Below are 24188 nucleotides of genomic sequence, written 5' to 3'. Positions count from 1 at the left end.
GGTAAATTGACAATTCCAAACCTCTGGTGGGAACCCAAATACAAGGACTGAGGCTCTGAAACAGGGATGTCCATCTCCAGTCCTACAGGCCTGCTGCCATGGCAGCTTTAGATGTGTCTCTGCTCCAACACAGCTGACTCAAATGGTCTAATTACCTCCTCAGCAGGTCAGCATTCTAGAGAGGCCTGTCAATGAACCATCAGCTGATTCAGAGATTGAAATAGGGTAAGAACTAAACATCCAGAATTTCAGGCCTTGAAGAATGACTTTGGACACCAATCGTCTAAAACATTTTCCAGTCTTAATTCATTAAAAACATAAGACATAAAAACTTTAGTATGGCATTTTAATATGGTTATATTTGTATTTAACAATATTTAACACTTTGGGGATCCATCCATGCATCCATTGTCCCTTAGTCGGGTCGGGAGGGAGGCTGGTCTCCATCTCCAGCTAACGTTCCGGGCGAGAGGCGGGGTCACCCTGGACAGGTCGCCAGTCTGTCGCAGGGCAACTTTGGGGATCAATAAATTATATTATATTATATTATATTATATTATATTATATTATATTATATTATATTATATTATATTATATTATATTATATTATATTATATTCTTCCGGTATAGGATAAGGCAAATTGACAATAAAAAACTGGTTTTGAAAACATTTAGACTTGGTTAAGTACTTTCTGGACTCTGTCTGCTGCTTCAGGTTCATTTTGGTCGCTGGCTGATTGAGGGCAGCCCTTATGTTATCCTGTTTGACATCGGCTCAGCAGCCTGGAACCTGGACCGATGGAAGGGGGACCTGTGGGAGACCTGCCACATCGGTCTGCCGTATCACGATCGGGAGGCTAATGACGCTCTCATTCTGGGCTCCTTGGTTGCCTGGTTCTTTAAAGAGGTGTGGCTTTACCAGTGAAGTCTAGCAGTTTTAAAAATTCAACCTTTTCCTCCCCGATTGAGTTCTAAATGTGTGCTTTCACAATTTGTAACCCTCTAACATCCATCTGTTTTGTGTTTTTTTAGCTAACAGATCACCTTGGAGACACACCCAATGTCATCAGTCACTTCCATGAATGGCAGGCAGGGCCTGGGCTTATTCTCTCTCGCTCCCGAAACATTCCTATGGCAACAGTTTTTACTACCCATGCCACTTTGCTCGGAAGATATCTTTGTGCTGGGAATGTTGACTTTTACAACAACTTGGATAAGGTAAGAGACCAGTGGGTTGTGCTTGGGGCAAAGATAAGATCAAAACCAATCAGCAGCAACCAAAATAAAGGCATACATGACAGTACAAATGATCTATTCTCTTTTTCTGTGGAGGGACATTTGATAAAGGCAACCCATGTCACTGCACATAAAGACCATCTTTTGTTGTCCTCTGTTAAAGTAGTGGGTCTGGGCACAAGAACACAGTACCTCTCTTTGGCTGACGTCTCATGCAGCTGACCTGGGCTCCTATCAAAACTGCAACCTCTGATGGTTTTGGAATGAAGGCCTAAGCCTTAAACCAGACTGAAACATTTACCTGAATTATGTCTTATCTTTTGTGGGAGTCAAAAATAAATCCAGTTGGGAGCAGGGGAGCTGCCAGGAATCTTGAGCCCCATGACAAAAAATTCAATTGGGCCACCCTGCGAACCTGTTGTCACAGTTTCTTGAGTCTATCTAACCTATCAAAAGTGTCACAATTTTACAGGCTTGTGACTGCCTTGCTTTCTTTGGTCCAATATTGATACTAGCACAGTATTTACTGCTAGTTAATTTTAAATGCAACAGTCCACATACTGCATGTCAATAGGTTGCTTAATTTTTTATTATTATTAGGTTTAGCTTACTGAAATGTGTCTCCCCACCAAGTCATAGGCAACATGCAAAATACACATAAAGCAATCCAGACTTCTCAAAAAATGTTATGTAGTTGCATTTTGTTCAAGCTGCAGTATATAACTTTAATTAATAAAATATGCTTTTTCCATATTTGTCAAAAGCTGTCACCATGTTGTGACAGTTTGCTAGGGGACAGACAAATTGTGCAAAGATCAATCTCCTCCACCTCCTTCCTGAACTATTGCTGGCTAAAGTAAAGCGCCGTTCTGACCAAAAACAACCAATCAGAATCATGAGGAGGGTCGTAGTGTTGTCAGTCAATCTCATCATGCTGTTATGGTGGTTAGAACTGCTACTGACTGACTCATCTGTTGTTAAGTGTGATAAAAGGTACAGGGACAAGTTAAATATATGAATATGTTGGTAGATTTGCTCCTTCATTCATTAAAAAAAGGGGGCAAACAGTGGTCGGTAGCTTAACTAATTATGCTAAATGATAATCATTTAGATAATCACTGTTTTTCTTGGAGAAAAACTGGGTTACAAATTGACACTCTTGTTTTTTTTTCTCTCTATCCCTACATTTTTGAAAACCTAACTTTATAATTTCTCTTAGTAGCACAGTAACAACCACAGCCGTTCTTGTCTGACTGCTGCTGAACACCTTCAAGTGCACCAAGCAGGAATGAACCATTTCATGCAGATCCAATTTTTTTTATTATTTCGATAAACCTCCACCCCCCAGAAAAACTTTTTTTGTGGGGTCCCCTGCCGGCCAGGGGCCCTTGGAATTGTCCAAACCTCCCATCCTAAATGGTGCCCATGGTTGGGAGTAAAACTTATACCAAACTGAATAGAAGGTGTAATCTTTTAGGGTAGTTTTAAATTCCCTCCACACTGACAAATCCCAATCACATATTGAGCTAGAATTATAAGATAAATGCATATTGGTGGCAACGAAATGCAAGATGTTGAGGTGTGACCTGCCATGACTTTTTAATTGGTTTTAGGTCGATATGTTTACATTTCAGTTTGTATAAATAATTTACATTATTAATGGATCTGAAAAAAAATCCCCATTTAAGTGAAATCATTCAAATACCCCCTCCCACCCACGCCCCAAAAGAGGAAAAATGGTCAATGTGAAATGGCAACTGTTTAAAACTATTGATATTTATACCCATAATGAGTAAAAGTAAGTAACTGTAGTTCACTGAATTGTTTGAATTGGTATGAATCTGAAACTTTTCTCCATGTTCATTGTTCTAAAAAATGTCCCAGTTTGCTTGTAATTCAAGCATACTGTGTTCCGACCCCCACCACAGAGCTGTTAGCAACACGGGTAATCGGTAGCTGTCAGACTGATTTGCACATTCAAAGGTTTTGGTATTTTAAAGTCATTTAGAGCATGATTAGTAACGTTGAACTGTATGAGGATGGCTTACTGTGATGCTTGTAATTGGCCCCACTGCTCACGTCCTAAAGGTCAGCCCAGAGCTGCAGATTGCTCACTGGCTCAATAGATAATTCACAGATGCCCTCAGTCTACAGTTGCCTTTCCGATTCTATTGATGAAAATACGTTAATACCTTATGAGATGAACATAACTTTAAGAAGACAGACTTCTTGAACCAATATGTATTATTATTATTAGAAATTAGATACATTACAATTGATTAAAATTACCAGAGGAATTACAATACATGCTGCTTTCTCTAATTTTGCCTGATTTAGGGTCATCAAATTATTTCCTGGCTTGTTTTGTGAGTCATGTCTCCTGGTTCCTGTCACATCTGGTTCCCCTTTACTACAACCATAAAGTTCAAACCTTTTATGGCCTGATGTAACCAGCTGGGATTTTTCAGATAACTTACCACGAACAGGCAATACATAATCAAGTCTATCAACAACAGATTTCAATGTTAAACTAAATTTGACTCAAACTGAATTTGAATTCTACATGTTTATAAATGAATGAAGTTGAAATTTCAGAAAAAAATCAAAATGGTTGAATGAGGGTGACCAAGTAAAATGTTCGAAGAGTCCAAGGGTTCTGGTATTCATATACATAAAGTATAAGAAAAAAAAGAATAATGGAAAAAAGCCAGAAAAACATCCAACAAAACAAAGTTTCCAAAGTAAGGTGTTGTTACCTGCTTGAAGGAGTGTGATGTTATAACTTGCTAGATTTTAATATACATCATAATGTACCAATAGAACCTAACAACTATTCTACTGTTATTTCTCTTTGAATTTGCAGCTTAAAATTGAATCTGATATTTTTGTGTGCTGGTAGTTCAATATTGACAAGGAGGCAGGAGAGAGGCAGATCTACCATCGGTACTGCATGGAGCGAGCAGCGGTGCACTGTGCTCATGTCTTCACCACAGTGTCCCAGATCACAGCAGTGGAGGCCAAACACATGCTGCACAGGAAGCCAGGTGGACGCCACACGACAGGAGTCTGATTCACAATGATTATTTTCATCTTTACAACATGCAAATTGTATAAAATAGATATGAATACATGCAATTGCACATACAGAGAATAGATATGGATACAATTAATGAATGGAGTCACATAATTTCAGTCCTATGACTACTGTCTACTGGCACAGTTCAGTGTTTCAGACCATTATACATTTGGATTTGGATACTAAATACAAAATGTAGTTTGATAATTATTTATTAATCAATCATTCAATCAATCAAATTTTATTTGTATAGCACATTTCAGCAGCAAGGCATTTCAAAGTGCTTTACATAATTAAAATAAAAACAGAAATAATCAGTGAGAAAGAGAGAGATTAAAAAAAATAAAAATAAAAAAACAAAAAACATTACATCATTAAAACGTCGAAAAGAAAGAAGAAATTTAAAACATTAAAGACATAAAAACATGGAAGACATCAAAACTGGCACTCTAACCCTAATTTAGCCATAAGCAACTCTAAACAGGTGGGTTTTAAGTTGAGATTTAAAGGCACTCAGTGTTTCAGCTGTTTTACAGTTTTCTGGAAGTTTGTTCCAAATCTGTGGTGCATAGAAGCTGAATGCTGCTTCTCCTCGTTTGGTTCTGGGGATGCAGAGCAGAAMMAGAACCAGAAGATCTGAGGGGTCTAGMYGGTTGGTACAGTAATAACAGATCTTTAAGGTGTTGTGGTGCTAAACCGTTCAGTGATTTATAAACTAACATCAGTATTTTAAAGTTTATTCTCTGAGCTACAGGGAGCCAGAGGAGGGACTTTAAAACTGGTGTTATGTCTCTATCTTCCTGGTTTTAGTCAGAACAGCAGCAGCAGCTGGAGGATTGATTTGTTAGTCAGACCTGTGAAGACGCTGTTGCAGTAATCAATGCGGCTAAAGATAAACGCATGGATGAGCTTCTCTAGATCGCGCTGAGACATAAGTCCTCTAATCCTGGAGATGTTCTTCAGGTGGAAATGGGGGAAATGACTATCAAAACCAAACTGGTTCTGTTTGAAAAAGTACAGCTGTCCTTTTAAATCATGAATCAACTGTAATCGATTCATTACTGCCTGAAATATTGAATCAAGAAATCAATTCAGTTTATTTAATTGCACTAATTCACAACAAATATCATCTGGAGGCACTTTACAAAAAAATATTTCATTTCAATCACAGATATATACGACTGTGCACAGCAAAACCATGAGCAAGTCTCCTCAGGGGCATTCAAGATATTTACAGATTCTGAAAGTGTGGATTATGAGCTTTCCCGTGATGTCAAACAGAACAGCATGCTGGATGCAGGATGATTTCGGATGTTGATTAAAGTAAAAAGTTAATAGCAGGACAGAGAGAACAGTTAGGTCATTGTAAAAGCACACTAGGAGGACTCGAAATCAGCCATGAGACAGAAGTGAGCAGAAACCTCAGATCTTTACTGAAGACAGCTAAGAGCAGCACACTGGATAGGAGAGAGGGGCGGAGGGAGAAGCGCTGAAGCAGGGCAGCATGGAATCAGAGGTATTAAGTCCAGATCCAAGTTCTTGGTCAGCCGGGCCAAGGTCATACACAATGAGGAAGAGAGCAGAGTTGGAGGGAGTGGGCGTGAGCAGCATCAAATAAACAGGCTTGGGTTGAGATCCTAGTAGGCAAAACAGCAGTCCAACAAATGTAAGGCAAAAGGGGCAAATCCAGAGAACAAGGGTGAGGCAGTAACACAGAGGGCGAGAAGGGAGAGCTAGAAACTACTTGCTGAAAGCGTTCGATAATCTGGCAGCATGGGGGTGACTGAGAAAGGCTTAAGAAGGGAAACAATCAGGGAGCGACGCAGCTGCAGGGAATAAGGGAGATGAGGGACATGACATGGATGGTCTCAAAACAAAAACACAGGGGACCATGTAACCATCACACTCATGGCAGCATTATCACAGCCAATCCCCTCCTCCAGGAAGGTAGAACAGCCAACCACAAAGCCAGACCAGATGTAGTTTCTATGGAGAGAAAAATAACAGAAACAAAAATTTAACAGCTGAAATAACCGCAAATAATATAAAAAGGAGAGCAGGAGAAGTAGGAAGTGAGGAAAAAGTGGGTGTCTGCCTCACAGACTGAAACTGGGAGCTGGTTCCACAGCACAGGAGCTTGAACTATAGATCTGTCTGCCATTCTACTATCAGAAATTCTAGAAACCAGCAGCAAACCTGCAGTCAGAGAGAGAAGTTCTCTGTTAGGAACATATGGACCAATCAGATCTGATGTTTGATGGAACTGATTATTGAGGGATGTGAGAAGGAGAATCTGAAATTCTATTCTGGATTTCAAAAGGTGCACTGAACCAGTGCACCTGTGGCCCCTGTAAGGGAAAACCATAGAGTACAAAGGGATGACTCCTCTGTGGCAAACAGGTCGACCTCTGCCTCATCGAAAAGGTTCCAGATCAGGCGGACCATGTCGCTATGGAGGGATCACTCTCCAGGAGTTGCAAAGGAGGCAGTGGCAGCAGACCAAGGGTACAACCTGAGTAACCATGTTAGTTTGCTCAGCAGCTGCAGGAAGGCGATGCAAGGAAGCTGCCTGTCCAGCCTGAATTGACTCAGCTGGAGAATGTCATCCACCCTCTGGACAAATGGGTTGGCTGTCGTGGGGGTAGAATCCAGAAGCAACCCAAGAAAAAGGGTTGCCTGCGATGGAACCAGACAGCTCTTCAAGTTCATCTTGAGGTCCCACCGGGGCACATAAGCGAGCAGGCGACTCGTATCGCGAGATGCATGTTCTCGAGACGTGGCGCAGAGAAGCCGATCGTCGAGGTATGGCAGAACCTACATGTGTGGCCCTGCAGAAGAGAGAGGGCTGCCCTCACGCACCGAGTGAACAAGTTCGGGGAGACCGAGAGGCCAAACAGGAGCACATGGAACTGCCAGTGGCGACCCCGATAGGCAAACCTGAAAAAGCGGTGATGTTCCACCGTGGTAGGTACATGAAGGTACGCATCTGTAAGGTCGATTGATATAAGCCATTCTCCCTTAGTCACAGCTCGCAGAACCTCTGCCGTCGTGAGGATGTGAAAAGGCAGGACCTTTAATACTGTTGAGTCCCCTGATATCCAAAATGGGACAAAATCCGCCTGTCCTTGTTGGCACAAGGAAATACAATGATTATTATCCTCTGGGTTGCCGCAGAGGATCCACTGCCTCAATTGCACCCCCGGCCAGGAGGGCCCTGATCCAGGACTTGAGCTTTCCCCAGTTTGGTGATGACGGTCAGCCTGACCCAATGTGAGATGTGAGGCCGCCACCGGAACTGTAGCCAGTAACCATGGGTCAGAGTGGCAACCACCCATGGATCCACAGCGAAAGCAACCCAGTAAATAAGCTGCTGATGGGAAAAAAAAATATCTGATGGCTGGTCTGGCGGCCTCACTTCCTCTGCCCACAGCCCCTGGGTTGACCTGACCACCTGTGGAGAGACGCGAATAGGCTCTAGGGTCCCACCGACAAGCATGCAACTCTCTTAGGTACTCCTCTGATGGATAGAAAAGGGAGTGCGAGACGACTATACCTCCTCCTCATTACCAAAGTGAGAGGCAGAGGCAGCCAAAGACAGCACATCTTCCTCCACAGCCAACTCTGGCATAGGTGGGGAAGAGAACGCAGTCATGGGAGCATCCTCCTGAGGTGCCTGAAAAAGGGATTTCATCTCCGCCAACTCTGCAGACAATCGTTCAACCCTTGCGGAAAGACCGTGGTCAGACTAAGCTCGCCTCTTCTTAGGAGGAGCCAGAAATTGTGGCCTCAGTTCTGTGCTTAGAGCACCTAGGAGTGGCCACCTGACCAGAAGGCGGAAGGTCATTTACACACATGGGGCGTAACTGGGCCAGTTAAGCCACATTCACCGCATGGGGCATGTAGCTGCAGTTCATCAGTTGTCTGACAGGGCTTCAACCAGGTGATCATACCTGAGGAAGGCCGGACACAGGACACGACCATCATCTGCCTGAAGCACAGCCCTGCAATCCAAACAACAGTGGGAGCCATTCATGGCCAAAACTAAAGTGACTCCCACCACAGGCAGACAGAGCAGACTATGATTGGGAGAGGGGGCGGAAAGCGCTACCATCACCAATCACAATAAAGAGCAGCAAAGGGGCTGACATTGTCAGCCATGCCCAGAATAAGGGTCAAAAAAATAAAACTGGGAGAGGGGGCGAAAACGCTGCCATCACCAATTAGAGCAACAAGCGGAAAGTCAGGTGAGCCCAACACAAAACTATGATCACCAGATCGGCTGAAATTGGGAGAGGTGGTGAGACGCAACCATCACCAATTACAAAAAAAAAAAAAAACATGGACCAATGATAGGCAGACATGGTCAGCTACATCCAGCATAGGATGCAAAACAAATCAAGATTGGGAGAGGGGGTGGGGGAGAACGCTACCGTCACCAATCACAGCAGCAAACGAAGAGTCAGGTGAGCTCAACACAAAGCTACAATAGGCTGAAATTGCGATAGGGGGCGAGACGCTACCGTCACCAATTACAGAAAAAATCCAGCGGACCAACAACAGGCAGACGTGGTCAGCTACGTCCAGTATAGGATGAAAAAACGCTTCAAGATTGGGAGAGGGGCCGGAGAACACTGCTGTCACCAATTAAAGCAGAAAACGAAGAGTCAGCGATCAACAAGATCGGCTGAAATTGGGAGAGGGGGCGAGACGCTACCGTGACCAATTAAAACAAAACGTCAAATTTAGAAAGACTAACACCGTTGGCTAAGCTCCAACATGTGTGGTTATAAGCTGCGAGTTGGGAGAGGCCTAAACGCTGTCATCACCAGCAAACAGTACGAAGATCCGTCGCAGCCCTCGGAGGGCGATACATCACAACTCCGGCCAACAGGCAGTCGGGCATCCAACGACGGCGAAAAGATCCAGAAATCCAAAAGTCCTACGCCCTACAAAGCGAACCGCACGCGAGAAGAAAAGAAGAACAGAGCCTCGGATGACGTCATGCTATATAGCCTCTGATTGATCATCCGATGTGTCACAGGTGTGACTGACATCATTGCCCGAACGGCGCATGCGCGAAGGGAACATTCAGTGCTTTCAGAACCGCCCTCTGGCGGTCAGTAGGGATGAAATAGAACTTATATGAATATTCTGTCAGATCATGTTCCATTTTTAATGATGCTGGATATTCAAAGTCTTCCAGAGTTTATATGGGGGGTAAATGGTGCCCCCTCAGTTAGATTTCAATGGTCCAGACTCTCTACAGATGACTTATTAGCATATCATATGAAAACTGATATTCTTGAGTAAAATAAGTCTTTCTCTTCAATCTATTATGTGCTCAGATGTTAATTGCAGTGATATTTCTCACTGTATAGATCTCCATGCTATGTATGATGGCATCGTGGTTGCTTTGTATGAGTACAAGACCATACCTTACATGCAGAAAGACTAATAACATCAGGCCAGGTTGGAATAAACATGTGTCAGGATACCATGCAGACGCTAAACAAGCATATAAGATGTGGGTACAAGCAGGTAGACCAAGAGATGGGACTCTCCTAGATTATAAAAAACTTACCAGTGCAAAATTTAAATATGCCATTCGATACATTTCCAAATGTGAGCAGAACATGAGAGCAGACTCCATCACTGAAAAACTGCTTTGTAATAATGCCATTGGCTTTTGGATTGATGTCAGAGCTCTAAACAGGTCTGCTGCATTACTCCCCAGTACCATAGAGGGTATATCTGGGACTCATAATTGTCATGTTTGTTTTAAGATTTCGAACCCACATGCATAACACAAGTCAGGAAAAGAAAAATCAGTTTAAAAAGGTTTATTGACAAGCAGGCAAGTCAACGGCAAGGTCTCAGATAAATAGTGGATCGCTGGAACACCAGGGCACTGGAGAAAACAGACCTGGTGGTGAGTTTGAGGTCGTGGTAAATTACAGTTATTAACTTGAAAGTTGTTTTGCTTACTCTTGGGACAAACGTAGCTGCCAGGGAGTTGGATACTGAAGGTCTGGGTCTTTTGAGCCTTGTTGGAGTTCTCACCGGACACACAGTCCAAGTAGGGGTTGCTCAGAGAGAGGACTGGAGAAGGGAGTCGTCCGTGCGGTGGAGGGCGAACAGGTACGTTGGACTTGAAGGCATCACAAGCAGCGAGCGGACTGCTAGCGGGAGCACACAGGTACTGAAGAAGTCTTTCAACGGAGGCAGGTGAGTATGGACTTGGGCACCCATGGGTATAGATCCACAGTGTCACAAGGAAACTCGGAGTCACAGCCAGGCTTGGAGTCACGCGATCATCTGAAAAGGATCCAAACAACAAGGAAATGTTACTTCTAGTATTCAAGGCAAAGCGGACACAAAAATACGCAGGAGGGCTCAGAGCTACCATCACTGGTAGCTCAGAGCTACCAGTGATGGTAGCTCAGAGCTACCAGTGATGGTAGCTCAGAGCTACCAGTGATGGTAGCAGCTACCATCACTGGTAGCTCTGAGCTACCAGTGCTTGGGCATCAGTGGGCTAGCAGTCGGCATCTCTTAACGCCCTGCTGACGAGCTAATTGATCACTGATGTGAATGGTGACGTCAGCACTCCAGTCCTCCCGAGCTTGTCTCCATGGCTCCGTCTGGTGGTCGATGGAAGGAACAACGGAACAAGAGGAAAATACCAAAACCCAAAAGGACCCAGATACTAACAATAATATAGCAGAGCTATGTAGACAGCACTACTCTCCCTTATTTAACTGTGTAAAAAATGAACCCTATGGATTGGGAAATATTGCTAATAGTGATACAGCTATCTTTTTACACAGTTTCAGTCCGCTCGCTGCTTGTGATGCCTTCAAGTCATCATTCATTGTGCCAGAAGTTTACCGTAAATGCACAGTAGCTGTACCATAATTAATCCTGACAGTAATTTACCATCAATGCAAGTACGGTATAGATACTATGAAAGAACGGTAAAGTACTGGCGTCTATAGCTGCCAGTAGTTTAGCGTTTTTTCAAAGAACAGTAAAATACTGGCGTCTGTAGCTGCCAGTAGTTTACCGTTCTTTCGAAAGAATGGTAATCTACTGTTTTTCTGAAAGAACGATAAAATAATACTGGTAGCTACAGATGCCAGGTTTTTGTTTTTTACCGTTCTTTCAGAAAAAATGGTAAAAAATAAAATGCTGGCGTCTGTAGATACCAGTATTTTGATGGACATTTACCTTTTCAACCCTGTAATTTCCTTTTAAAGTGGTTTACTGTAAGTAAATACTGTAATGACGTCAACACACCGCAGATGTAGTACCTCCAACAGAGTTTATTATAAATAAGAGCGAGCTGCTATTCCTGAGGCTGCAGCTGCACCTCTAACAAACCGTTACACTCAACTGAATAGCTTCACTGCTAACACACACTGTACTCCCCACTCTTCCGGTGTTCTGTCAGCATCGGTCCTGGTCCTCCTGCTCCCCCGCCCACATGACAGGTCCATCACATGTGAGTGGAAGTCAGCAGAGTCAGACAGGGGAACCCCATAACACTCTACACATAACAGTGATCACAATGCAACATAACAAATACACATAACCATACGGACCGGTCTATGGAAGAGGGGCATTGCGAAGGCAGAGACCACTGCAGAGAAGCTGTAGCCTTCAGCTAGCTGCCTAGCCTCCACCTCAGCGTTATGTTGCTTAGCAGCCATGACACAACATGATTTAAACAATGTTTGTAGGCGAGAATGTAGATGTACAGTATAAATCTCACATTTCTGCTCGGTTCATCAGTGCATCAACCTATCTGTCCGACGTTTTCGGAGACGTCTGCTCCTGCTATATTAATACCCAGCTCCCCTCCCCTGCTGCCAGCTGGTCCAAGTTTAGTATACCACGGGAGAACACTTGACTCATTTAGGTTTTCCCAAATGACAGTTAAACACAAATATTAAGTCAGGTAACATCTAGTTGTAACATTTTGGTTCACTCAAATATTTAATATATTCCTGAGCAAATCGGTTTGACTGATTAAAGTTAAGCCTAAAACACAATAGTTTGATTAAACTGTCAACTTGTCTAAACTTGTCTTACCTGAAATTTGGAGAGTATTTGAAAAGGGATACTTTGCTTACATTCCTTGTGTAAATGTGTTATACATGTTTGAACAGTTTAAAATCAAACTAAGATTTTTTTAATATGCAACAGCCTTTATTATAAAAGGTGAAGAGTAATAGAGAAATCAGATTTGCCACACTATTTATATTCTCAGGAATATAGTGTATTTATATTCCAGTCCGTTTTTTTCCCTTCGCCGCTATGTGATTCACGTTGTCACGGTTGCTAAGACACATGATGCCACGGTAAAGGCTAAGCAGCTAGCTGAAAGCTACAGCTTCTCTCCTCTGGTCGTCGACTTCGGACACAGCTGTTCTTTGTTTGACTCCCCCTAGTGGTCTGGATCACTTCTGTTTTCAGCATTTTTTGTTTGCATCTCTTTTTTGTTGCATGTGTTTTTCTCGTCTTTGCTGGGTGTTTGTACCTGTTTGCCACCATAAAATACAGTGGTGAAAGTAAATATACCTTCAAATACTGGTGTCTGTAGGTTCCAGTATTTTTACTGTAAATTTAGTTTTACTACTGCATTCACTTTATGAGTAAGCTACTGCAAAGAAAACTGAAATGCTACTTTTTAAGGTACAGTTTTAGTTTTACAATGGAACATTAATACCTGACCCAGTGTAAGCTTCTTAGAAGTGCTACAATTGGTGCCGTTTTAAAATGCATAATCTGCATAATCAGAACTTCACATAACACAGAAGAGGATGTGATAAGTAACCGTCAGAACAGAATTTTTATTTAAAGGCACCATTATGCATCAAACCACATATATTTCCAGTATATTGAAACATTCAAAACAAATAACACAAAACCATTCCTCAGAGAACTGGTAAAAAAAAATAGGCCTTCAAAGTCAATACATAGTTTCACCAACACTGGAATAAAAATGGAAGACTTTCAGTTTACAGCAACATAAACTAGGTTTAACTCATTAATTTCTACAATCTTATGAACATAAAAACACAGTTCTTAAAGAAATATCCGTGCTTTGGTTATCACTAAGCAAATCAATGAAAAAGGACTTCCAAAATCTAAAATTCAACATGGCTGAAATAATGTGGAATTCTAGTATAAACAGGATTTTAAAATGTGAACTATTAATGGTTTTCAAGAGTCCAAGTGGCACTTACTTTATTAGATGCAGATGACGGCACCCTCCAACATGGAAAAAGAATAGACAATACAATTTAGATTCTAAATAATATGGAAACAGAAATATTTCAACGAAAAGAAAAGGATAACAACTAATCTGAATGAGATGCCACTCAAAGTGGCATCTCATTCATCTAGCTTTAGCTGCTAACAAAAATAATAAACCAAGGGTGCTCACGTCCAGTTCTCGAGAGCTGGCTTGGATCTTTGACATAATTATAAGAAGACGAATAATAAAAATTATTACACATATTTAGTAGCACAGCTACATTCAGATAGCAAACAAAGCCAATGAGAAAGTGATTCTACAAATAAGTAGGATTAACCTGCACATATCTGAAAACATGGTCCACAGTTTGACATGAGCTGTTTTGGATTCTTCTTGTGGCCTTTGGATGAAGGATGTAGGACATGAACCAACAGAAGAATGCCTGGTTTTCCCCAGCCTGGAGGAACAACAGGATAAATAGCAGAGACATTAGGATAATAAATAAAGATTTTAAAGAGAACTGAGCAAAACTTACCAGACCCACCAAAATACTTTGTCCACCCGGTTTTCCCTGGAGAGCATTTTTCACCACCTACAACATAAAACATAAAAATGTCAGAAATAATTACCATGAACACAACTCAGACATTAGGCACTATAGAAATTAGTCAGGTTATAGAAACATTCTGGAGAGCATTTCTTCTGCCAACCTGTCAGAAGAAATGTGTTTAAGTCATCATAACAGGCTTCAGTCACCAACATGACACACTAAAAGAAAAAAAAGAGTCAGCCAATATTTCATTGTTTATTATCATTATTATTTATAGAGACAAAAACATTTTGGCTTAGCTTTGATCGCATAGATCAAACCACCGGTCCAGCACAGCCACTCTCCCCATTATGCCGTCTATAGCCGAAAACGTCAAGAAAACGACTCCGCAGCTAAATAATGTTAACTCAAACTGCCTTTCTGACAGTTTTAATGTTTGTTTAACCACCCGTCACCCCGTGCTACACCTGCTTGGCTAGCTTTAGCTGCTAACAAAAATAATAAACCAAGGGTGCTCACGTCCAGTCCTCGAGAGATACCGTCCTGCAACTTTTCGATGCATCTTTACTCCAACAGACCTGCTAACCAGCCATTCATTTGATTCAGGTGTGTTCATTGGCACAGGGAAGCATCTGAATGTTGCAGAATGGCAGCTCTCAAGGACTGGACTTGAGCACCCCTGTACTGAACAGTCGTACCGCACGTCAGAACTCGTGAGAAACTTGACAGGCGCAGAGCTATGGTGGCGGCTGGGGGGGCGGCTGCCCCCCGGCCCGGATGGGTGCCCATGGGGGCTGGAGGTGCCAGGAAAGGGAGGAATGGTTTCAAGTCGCTTTAATAGATGGAGAAAGTGCTCCCTCGCCTGTTCAGAAAGGTGTATGTAATGTTAAAGTTACTGTCCCTCAATGGAATATATAGTAGTCAGTACCAGTGACTGTTTCACTAACGGTTTAACAAATGTGCTTCCTTGGTAAAAATTTTACAAGAAACGCTGCCCAACTGTCCCCCGCCCTGCTCAACAGTAAACTCTAACTAAGTTAATTTTTCAAGGAGTAATCAGTAATCCGATTAAAGTAACTTTTTCAAAGTAACTATGTAATATGTAAAAAAAAAAGTTTATATACTGTTTGATAAAGTTATCTATTGGAACTTTAACAAAGATAAAAGAATAAGTGAGAGCTGCTGAAATAGGCATCAACTTGTGCAGTAAAGGAAGCAGGTTAAGTTTTTTGGAATAGTCTTTTTTTAATCCTTAATAAATGAAATAATTTGAAAACTGCATTTTGTATTTACTCAGGTTATCTTTATTTATCTTTAAAATCCTCTGACATATTTCGAGTGTGGCAAAAACAGTTGCAGCCAAATACCGTGTCTCAGTATTGTTTGTACTTTTCTCCAACAGTAAAGTCAGCTCTGTTCTGTTTAACTCTGGCGTAGATGTGGTGACCCCAAATGGGCTGAATGTGAAAAAATTCTCAGCCATGCATGAGTTTCAGAACTTGCACTCCACTAACAAGACCCGCATCCAGGAGTTTGTCAGAGGACACTTTTATGGGTGAGCCTGTAGTTCAGTCAGTAAGCTGATATGGCTCTTTGATTTTAATGTTGCCTGGTCCAATTCAAACAGGTCACATCATTCTGAGTTACACTGTGATACTGCCTAACTTCTGTCAGTTTGTAAAATTTCATTTTGGCAGGCATCTTGACTTCAACTTGGATAGAACCCTGTTCTTTTTCATTGCTGGGAGATATGAATTCTCCAACAAGGGAGCTGACATTTTTCTTGAATCGCTGTCTAGACTCAACTACTTGCTGCGGGTGAGGACCTTCAACTCTTAGAATTTGTGGTTCTCCATCTTGTGTTTTCCAGTTTTATCTAGTCCACATGAATTCCTCATGACTTTCTCAACAGGTCCACAGAAATGACCTGACTGTGGTGGTTTTCTTCATAATGCCAGCCAAAACCAACAACTTCAATGTGGAGTCTCTGAAGGGTCAGGCCGTGCGCAAACAGCTCTGGTAGGTTCTCTTTGAAATATAAATGGTACCATTTACTTTTTTTGAAATATAAAAAGTAAACGGTAACAAACCTCAGCATACCTCCATCTCCATCAAAGTCACACTTTGATGTACTTACCGTACAACTTTCATGTATACGGTAAGTATTTTGAAAAAAACATTAAACTGTTTGATCTTTGTTGCTCACAGGGACACAGCTCACACTGTGAAGGAGAAGTTTGGTAAAAAGCTTTATGAATCTTTGCTGACGTGAGTATAAACATTTTGTGAAGTAATTATGGTTATGTGTGAATGGAAATCTTTTAAATGTTTCTGTTTTCTGTCTTCAGAGGAAACATCCCAGACATGAACACCATTCTGGACAGAGATGACTTGACGATTATGAAGAGAGCTATTTATGCTACACAGGTACAAAATCTAACTGTATGTATTGGAATTTATTTCTATTGTGTTGTCCTGAAATAATGTAATTAGTTTTATAACAGGTCAATTGTGTCATCATGAACTTGTAGCGCTTGTTTATCATACTAAAGCTTTGTGTAGTCAAACCTGGGCAATAATGGTTTGACTATGTCATCACCGTAAGACCCTTATCTCATCATTTTGAGATAATGGATGAATATTGTTATTTGGATGTTAATGTTGGGACAGCAATAACACTTGCTCTCCTGTCTGCTCTGTTTATATTCGGTCTTTTAACATAACATTGAAACACCTATTCAATTTTAAGGCTTTACTTTAGCTTTAAGGCTTTTGTAAGGAGATGTGCATTAATTAAAATTCTTTTAAAGATGAAATCTTTGGCACAAGGCTGGACAGTGGCAGAGAGGAGAACATTACAGAAACTATAATAATAGACAACACCAGCCACCAGCAGGCTCAGTGGGAGACTGCTTCTTCCAAAGTGCAGGACCAGCAGACTGAGAAACTCAAGAAATTAAACTATTCAACTCTTCACTGGGAGGGAGGATGGCTAACAGGAGAACTGTTTCTTGGGCAATAGTGTTTAGCGACACCCCTGTAGTTTGCAGCCATTTTTGGTTTTTATTTCAAGTAACAAGCAATAGACTGCAACCAGAAATGGATAACTTCTGATTATTAAATGTATTTTTCCAAATGTGACCTCTTGTTGGGTTAATGTGATTCATTAAACAACAATCTGTACACCTGTACATTTTTCAATTTTTTGAATTCTGTCATAATTTAGACTGAAATAGTCCTAATGTCCACTACAATGGACATGCTGTTAAATTCTTATAAGAAATATATTTTAAAAAATGCTAAGGTGTTCGTTTTGGCCTTAATAGGTAGGAAATCACAAAAAAACTGAAATTGGAAGACAATTTTTTCTTTGGTCCTCATGAGGATATAACCTATTTCTTTGTATGAAAATAATTCAGACATTTTGCTTGTATTTTAGTTTATCAGAAGAAATGAAAACATCTCACATTCACAGAAAACCCAAGGACTGTTTCCTGCTCTTGTTTCTTTCTGATGTCACTAGCCTCTGGCTTTTTTCTTTTCACTGTCCCAACATAGTGATAATTTTAACATACAAGTAAAAAACATACTTTAAAAAAAAGAATAAAATTAACATACTGTAGCTTTAACAAAAAAGAAGTTAAACTGAGACTGCATGCTGGGATCATCCTGCAGTCAGTGCTGACCTGGAGATTCCTCCAGACACCGGCTGGACTTCTTCTGAACTACCATTGATCTATAAACCTTTCTAAATCTGCTTTTGTGTCTGGAATTGTCACCTGCTTAAGAGACATGTAGCAAGCATTATGACATTGGTAATGTGCTTGGCCCTGCAGAGGTGGTGGAGACTGAGACATATCCCAAAAGACTTGAACCACAACTGAACACAACTGTAGTTTTTTTTTTTAATTGAAAAAATTAATTAAAAAAATACAAAATAAATGTAAACAAACTATACTCTTCTGTGTTCAGTTCCTTTTGACAATTTTGAAAAGCTTTATGTTGGTTTGTCACATCAAATATAATTTAAAAGTACTAGAGTTTACAATAACATGATTTGACACAATGTGAAAAGGTTTTTGCAATATAGTGATGTTGAATGCATATACGAAAGAGCATATATGCAAATATGAGCCAGAATGTATTGGATGATGTTGTCTAAAAGAATTAACATTTTACTTGGTTTTCAGGGTCTAAAAACTAGAAACTTTTCTCACTGTATGTCCTAATGATTTTTCTCAGAGACACAGTCTTCCTCCAGTGACCACTCACAATATGTTGGACGACTCTGAAGATCCAATACTGTTCAACGTCAGACGCATTGGTCTCTTCAATTCTAGAAACGACCGCGTCAAGGTAGATTAAACATTCTGTCTTTTACAACCTGCAGTGCTGGGGTCAGTAAGTCCCCACTTCTTCCTCTTTAAGTTGTTATTTGATCTTCAGTGATTAAAACAATGTCATATTTTTTGTCTAAATGCAAGCACAATACATTCTCTTGCAAATATATTATAAAATCTAAGTAATCATGAAAAAATGCCAGTTTGATTGGGGAGAACTGTTATTTGGCAATTCTTGATTTGCAAACACCAATAATAAAAAAATATGAATAAAGAATTTATTGAACATTAAACACTAGAAGTAGAAGGAAGCTGGAAAATCAAACACAAATTTTTCAGAAGATAGATGCTCTTGTTATAGAAGATTGGAAGGGAATAGTTTAAAACTTTTGTTCTGGAAAGAATTACTTTAAGATTACAGGAGAGAAAAGTTTAGAAAATCTGAATGAAATGTCATGGCCATGGGTATTATGGTTTTGATTTTGACTATGTGAGGTAAAATAAAACCCAAATCTGATTTTTTTTTTTTGTCCATATCATGATAATTTGATCAGCCCAAGTCTGATCTTTTCAAGCCCAAAAAATAAAATAAACAAATCTGATTGCTGTGATTTCTATATGAGATAATAAATTGGATACATATTTGATTGTCTTAAAAACATCTGCAGTCTAAAAAGTATATTTTTTATAAACATTACCTACTGCAGCTGTAAAATGCTTCATCTGATCGGCTGTTTGTGCCTTCACTCTGCCAAGGCTCATCTCATTGTGACAAGAAATCTAAACTGAGAAGATGACCTGCTTTAGTGACTTAATGAGCTTTCAGTTATTTAAATGTGGTTATTTTATTTTGGTGTTCTCTTTTAAATGCATACCATCAAACAAAAAACTGTTATATCGTAGCCATTTACCTGCTTGGTAAATATTAACTGTATGTGATTCAAACAAAAGAGGAAACTAGCCTAGCTTACTGAAAAGCCAGCTACATCTGTGTCTCATTGTGTTCATGTATTCATGTGTTCATGTATTCATGTGTTCTCTCAGATCATCTTCCACCCTGAGTTCTTGTCCTCCACCAGTCCTCTGCTGCCCATGGATTATGAGGACTTTGTCCGAGGCTGTAACCTTGGAGTTTTCCCGTCCTACTATGAGCCATGGGGATACACACCAGGTAGACTTTGACCAGCAAACAGCAGCTCATGCTGTGTGTGCATGAGACCTTTCCGATAATAATAAACTGGTGCAACAGGAAACATTAGAAAACATTCATCTTTCAGGTTAGGATTTGTTGTAAGGCATCATGCACAACTGTGGTACATTTACAATGACAAATTGGACCAAGACAAACAAATAACCGTTACAGGATTATGTTACCCAAAAACAATTCTGAATTTACTTTTAACATAGTGTGAAAAAGAAAAGCACAAAAACAAAAATAAACTGAAAAAACTGTTTGTGGGTCATTATACTAAGTGTCTACTATCTGTAGGTGACTCTAGCATCACATTCTTCTTTTGATCTTTTTCTGTTTATTCACTTAGATAATATTTTCATTCTAATGTATGTTTTTTTTCTTGGTTTATCATTATTGTTCCTTTCTGTTTTCTGTATGTCAGTTTCAGGTTTTGGTCGAGTTTATCTTTCACCTTTCCGTCAGTTTACCAGCTTGATTCCTTTTCATCTGTTTAAAGTCCTTTATTTTCCCTGGAACCAGCATTTAACTCTAATAAAAGGAACAAATAAACACAAATGAAAGCTTCTGAGAGACGTTCAAAGTTTTGGATTTTGTTTTCTAACCTAATCCTGCTTTAAATATCTCAATAACATTCTATATAATGTATGCTGTTGTAACAGTTGATAAAGGGATGGAAGAATCACATCAGAATCAGGAATCAGGATCGGTTTATTCCTGTTCAAAACAAGAACATTTTTACTCCAGCAGCTTCTGGGCTTCAGCTTCCTCACACAAACCTAAACCAACCAAAAAAAAACACAAAATAATCACCTTGGCAAGGAAAACGTAATAGACATTACAAACGTGAGAATTAAATGCCCAGTGAGGTGCTGCTCTAAGCATAAAACAAACAGTAATATATATAAAAACTTATGAGTTTACAACATGCTTTAGAACATTTTCAATATTTTAATACACAAACAGAAAAACGCTTACCTCTCCTCAGCGCAGCTTGGCGTGAACTGAGGAGAGCAGCGGGAACACAGGATATAACGCAAAAATAGGAAATAAAAAAATAAAAGCTTCCTCACCAAAATAAAATAAAAATTAAAGGAAAACAAATGTTCATAGATGAGTATAGATTTTTGCACACTAAGGACCAAAAATAAAAGCAAAATAAAACAAATAATACATAACACACATGTCAATTCCAAGAAAATGAGTTTTGAGAAGGTTCATAAAGGAAATTAAATAAGTAAATAAAATTGACTCTGCTACATTGTGGTCCTTGGTCTTTTTAAGAGAATAAAATCATAACTTCTGGCTTGTTAAATTCTCTTATCCTCCTGGATTCAATGATTCCATGCGTGGAAACAAAAGCCACACAGAAATGACAGTCAACGCTCCACATCATACATTTTCAGAGTTTATTCTAACATTTAAAAGTATAAAATCACATTGACAACACAGACACTTCAAACACACTAAAACACATTAATTTAATTTACCTGAGACAAATGGGAAAGAAGAAGAAAAGAAAGAAAGAAAAGCAAAGACGTCTTTGGAGAAATTGCAAAGAGCAAAATCTGATTTGTTACTCCTGTGTAGAAAGTTTTATAGTAAAGGCGTATTCTTCTCTTTAATTTATTCAAATAAGGCGTATCTTTGCTAATCCAACCAGGAGCTGTGTCTGACCCTCTCTAAAGTTAGAAACTCCCTGCAATTTGCTTGCAAGATCAAAGGCCATTTGTCTCCTTTATCTAAACAAACTGGAAGCAGAGCTTCTCCTCCACTGGCCTGAACTCCTGCTGTTTTACGGCTTTTCACAGATCAGTGTGAAGCTGGAACTTCTCCTGATTCTTTCCCACACAGACAAAGGGCAGTTCAAAGCAAACAATCTGCTGTAACTACAGGTAAAATAAAGATTAGTCCAAAAACTATATTTAGGCTATTTCAGTCAAGACATGTTGCTAAGTTTTAAAACTAGCATATTTAAATTTATTTTCTAAACAGTCTTCATAGTAATATTTCTATTCACTAACAAACCTCTGATGCCAGCAAAAGAACAGCTTTTTGTTGTTGGCAGTGCTAAGCCCCTCACTTCCTACTCCATCCATCCTAAACCTGTAGAGTTTGACCCTGAGGACCTGTAGGAAATCTGTTGAACTGGTCTGTTGGGTAACACTGCCTGGTTTCTGATGACTCAGATCTGAGTGACCCACCATGCTTCCTTCAATGAACTGATCAGATTGAGTAGCCCTGTAGAACACCTCCATTAACAGTGGCTCTCTTCTGTTATGCAACATGCTATTGACTCTGAACTTGGTGTTATTTTAGTGACTCACATGAAGCCCCACGGGTGTTGCTATGCTAACTTTGGGCTAAAGCAACATTTAAAAACCTCTCATAAATCTAAGTGAAGGCTTTAGGAGGCTGAATGTCTCTTCTGGAAAAGAACTAGAATGTTTTTTTGGTGAAAGGCAGGCTGCAGTCAACTCTTTTTCCTCTGAGGATGAATGTCCTCAAGAGTCTAGATTACCAAGTCCTTTGTCATTGTCTGAGCAGGGTGGCCAAGTCCAGTCTGCAACATTTAGCTGCAATCCTTCTCTGACACACCTGGATCAAAAGAATGACTCGTTAGCTAGCCGGCCTTTTGGCTCATTTGTGTTGGAGCAGGCATGCATGTAAAAGTTGCAGGGTTGGAGCTCTAGAGGACTGGACTTGAGCATCCCTGGTCTATAGAGTCTGAGCGACAGCTGGTGAGAGAAGACCAACCTTAACCACAGTTCAGGGAGGTTAGGGGTTGAATTCTCTTCACAAGGCAGCCCTCTGCCCATCTGTGGGCCTCTGGTCCTCTTCTTTCTCCATCTTGCTCTTGGCTTGACTGCCTGGAGGATATCAACCAATACGTCTCCTGCAACACTTTGTAGCCTTTAAGGCTCTTCCACCCTACAGATGTTTTCATTGACTGGCTCTGTTGTTCTGTTCACATGCTCACTTTATTGGTTCTCTGCTAAGTTGTAAGGTGACATCTTACACACAGCTGGATTCTTGGCTGCACAGTGGCGCAGTTGGTAGAGCTGTTGCCTTGCAGCAAGAAGGCTCTGGGTTCGATTCCCGGCACCAAGTCTTTCTGCATGGAGCTTGCATGTTCTCCCTGAGCATGCTGAGTTTCCTCCCACAGTCCAAAAACATGACTGTCAGGTTAATTGGCCTCTCTAAATTCTCCCTAGGTGTGTGTGTGTGGGGGGGAGGGGGGTGTGTGTGTGTGTGTGTGTCTCTGTGTTGCCCTGCGACAGACTGGCGACCTGTCCAGGGTGACCCCGCCTCTCGCCCGAAACGTTAGCTGGAGATAGAGACCAGCAACCCTCCCGACACCATTAAGGGACAAGGGTGTAAAGAAAATGGATGGATGGATTCTAGTTGATAATTAGGGGACTTATTAGTGGCACTCTTGGATTTTATTTGAGGAGTTAAGTAAGGTATATGAATACAAATGCTTGAAAAGCTTCAAAAGGTCATAGGTTTATTAAGGCCCTGTTACAGTTTTCTTGTTTGTAATCATGGAGATACTATCAATCCATCCATCCATTTTCTAACACCCGTGTCCCTTGTGGGGTTGGGAGGGTGCTGGTGCCTCATTGAGATCCTACATTTTGTTAATTTACTTGTCTTTGCAATCCAAATTTTGAGCATACAGGTGTGCTGGATGTGTCTTTTCCAGGTGAATGTACTGTGATGGGCATACCAAGTGTCACCACCAATCTGTCAGGGTTTGGCTGTTTCATGGAGGAGCATGTCTCAGACCCTGCTGCCTATGGTAGTACACACACAGACGCCTCAATGCTCCGTCTTTTTCATCTCAGGTCAGTATTCCTTCAAACCTCTTTTCTGTCGTAGGTATCTACATCGTGGACCGTCGGTTCAGATCTGCTGAGGAGTCCTGCAACCAGCTGACCCAGTTCATGCTCAGTTTCTGTCAGCAGTCTCGACGTCAACGCATCATCCAGAGGAACCGAACCGAGAGGCTGTCAGACCTGCTGGACTGGAGATACTTAGGAAGGGTCTGTTTCTAACGCACCGAGAAACAGTTTAACTGCAGGAGAGCCATTGGTTTTATAATAACTTATCACTCACAAATACTGTAGATGAGTGTAATGGTGTTTCCGAAAACAAAAAAATATGACAAGCAGTTAAAATCTAATGACTAGCCTGACGCTTCCTTTTCTCTGCTGGAGATGTGCAAGTGATCCACAGTTTAACTTTGTTATTGTTGCCAACAAATAAATCTCAAAAACTCGTTTGGAGTGGGATTGTGTCAAGCAGCATTAATTAAATTAACAGTCCCTACAAAAAGTACCCCTCTGATTTTTTTTTACCTCGTTAGTTGCTTTTACGGATCAATCAGCGATCAATAAAAAAAAGAAAGAAGTGATTGCATTAAATTTCAGTGAGAGTATTTATCAGCTGGCTCTCGGTGTGGATCGCTCTCAGGCTGCACTTCTTCTCCATTCTTCCAGATAAACTGCTCCAGCTGTCAGCTTCATAGTTTA

General features: G+C 40.6%; 1 protein-coding gene and 1 long non-coding RNA gene across 4 annotated transcripts in view; one reads left to right on the top strand and one right to left on the bottom strand.

The window, feature by feature from the left end:
* Positions 1 to 24188, top strand: part of gys2 (glycogen synthase 2) — a 31687-nt gene that overhangs the window by 5374 nt on the left and 2125 nt on the right. The window contains exons 3-14 of the mRNA XM_008401244.2: positions 716 to 907; positions 1033 to 1218; positions 4136 to 4280; positions 15559 to 15676; positions 15819 to 15939; positions 16034 to 16140; positions 16330 to 16389; positions 16470 to 16548; positions 18364 to 18477; positions 19506 to 19632; positions 23360 to 23455; positions 23536 to 23699. Of these exons, the coding sequence (XP_008399466.1) occupies positions 716 to 907; positions 1033 to 1218; positions 4136 to 4280; positions 15559 to 15676; positions 15819 to 15939; positions 16034 to 16140; positions 16330 to 16389; positions 16470 to 16548; positions 18364 to 18477; positions 19506 to 19632; positions 23360 to 23455; positions 23536 to 23699 (1509 nt within the window). The remainder of the gene's footprint in view (positions 1 to 715; positions 908 to 1032; positions 1219 to 4135; positions 4281 to 15558; positions 15677 to 15818; positions 15940 to 16033; positions 16141 to 16329; positions 16390 to 16469; positions 16549 to 18363; positions 18478 to 19505; positions 19633 to 23359; positions 23456 to 23535; positions 23700 to 24188) is intronic.
* On the bottom strand, positions 5228 to 14321 carry LOC108165860 (uncharacterized). 3 transcript variants are annotated; one of them, XR_001776181.1, is made up of 4 exons: positions 14107 to 14321; positions 13561 to 14028; positions 10298 to 10627; positions 5228 to 10220 (listed from the first exon to the last, which is right to left on the bottom strand). It is a non-coding gene; the product is annotated as an uncharacterized LOC108165860 (long non-coding RNA). The 3 variants fall into 3 exon arrangements; XR_001776182.1 differs by having other exon boundaries at positions 5228 to 10627; positions 13561 to 13585; positions 13761 to 14028; XR_001776180.1 differs by having other exon boundaries at positions 5228 to 10627.

Source organism: Poecilia reticulata, linkage group LG23, assembly GCF_000633615.1.
Source record: "Poecilia reticulata strain Guanapo linkage group LG23, Guppy_female_1.0+MT, whole genome shotgun sequence".
Lineage (NCBI taxonomy): Eukaryota > Metazoa > Chordata > Actinopteri > Cyprinodontiformes > Poeciliidae > Poecilia > Poecilia reticulata.
The sequence above is the reverse complement of the archived record's forward strand: the minus strand, read 5'-3'. Positions and strand labels throughout refer to the sequence as shown.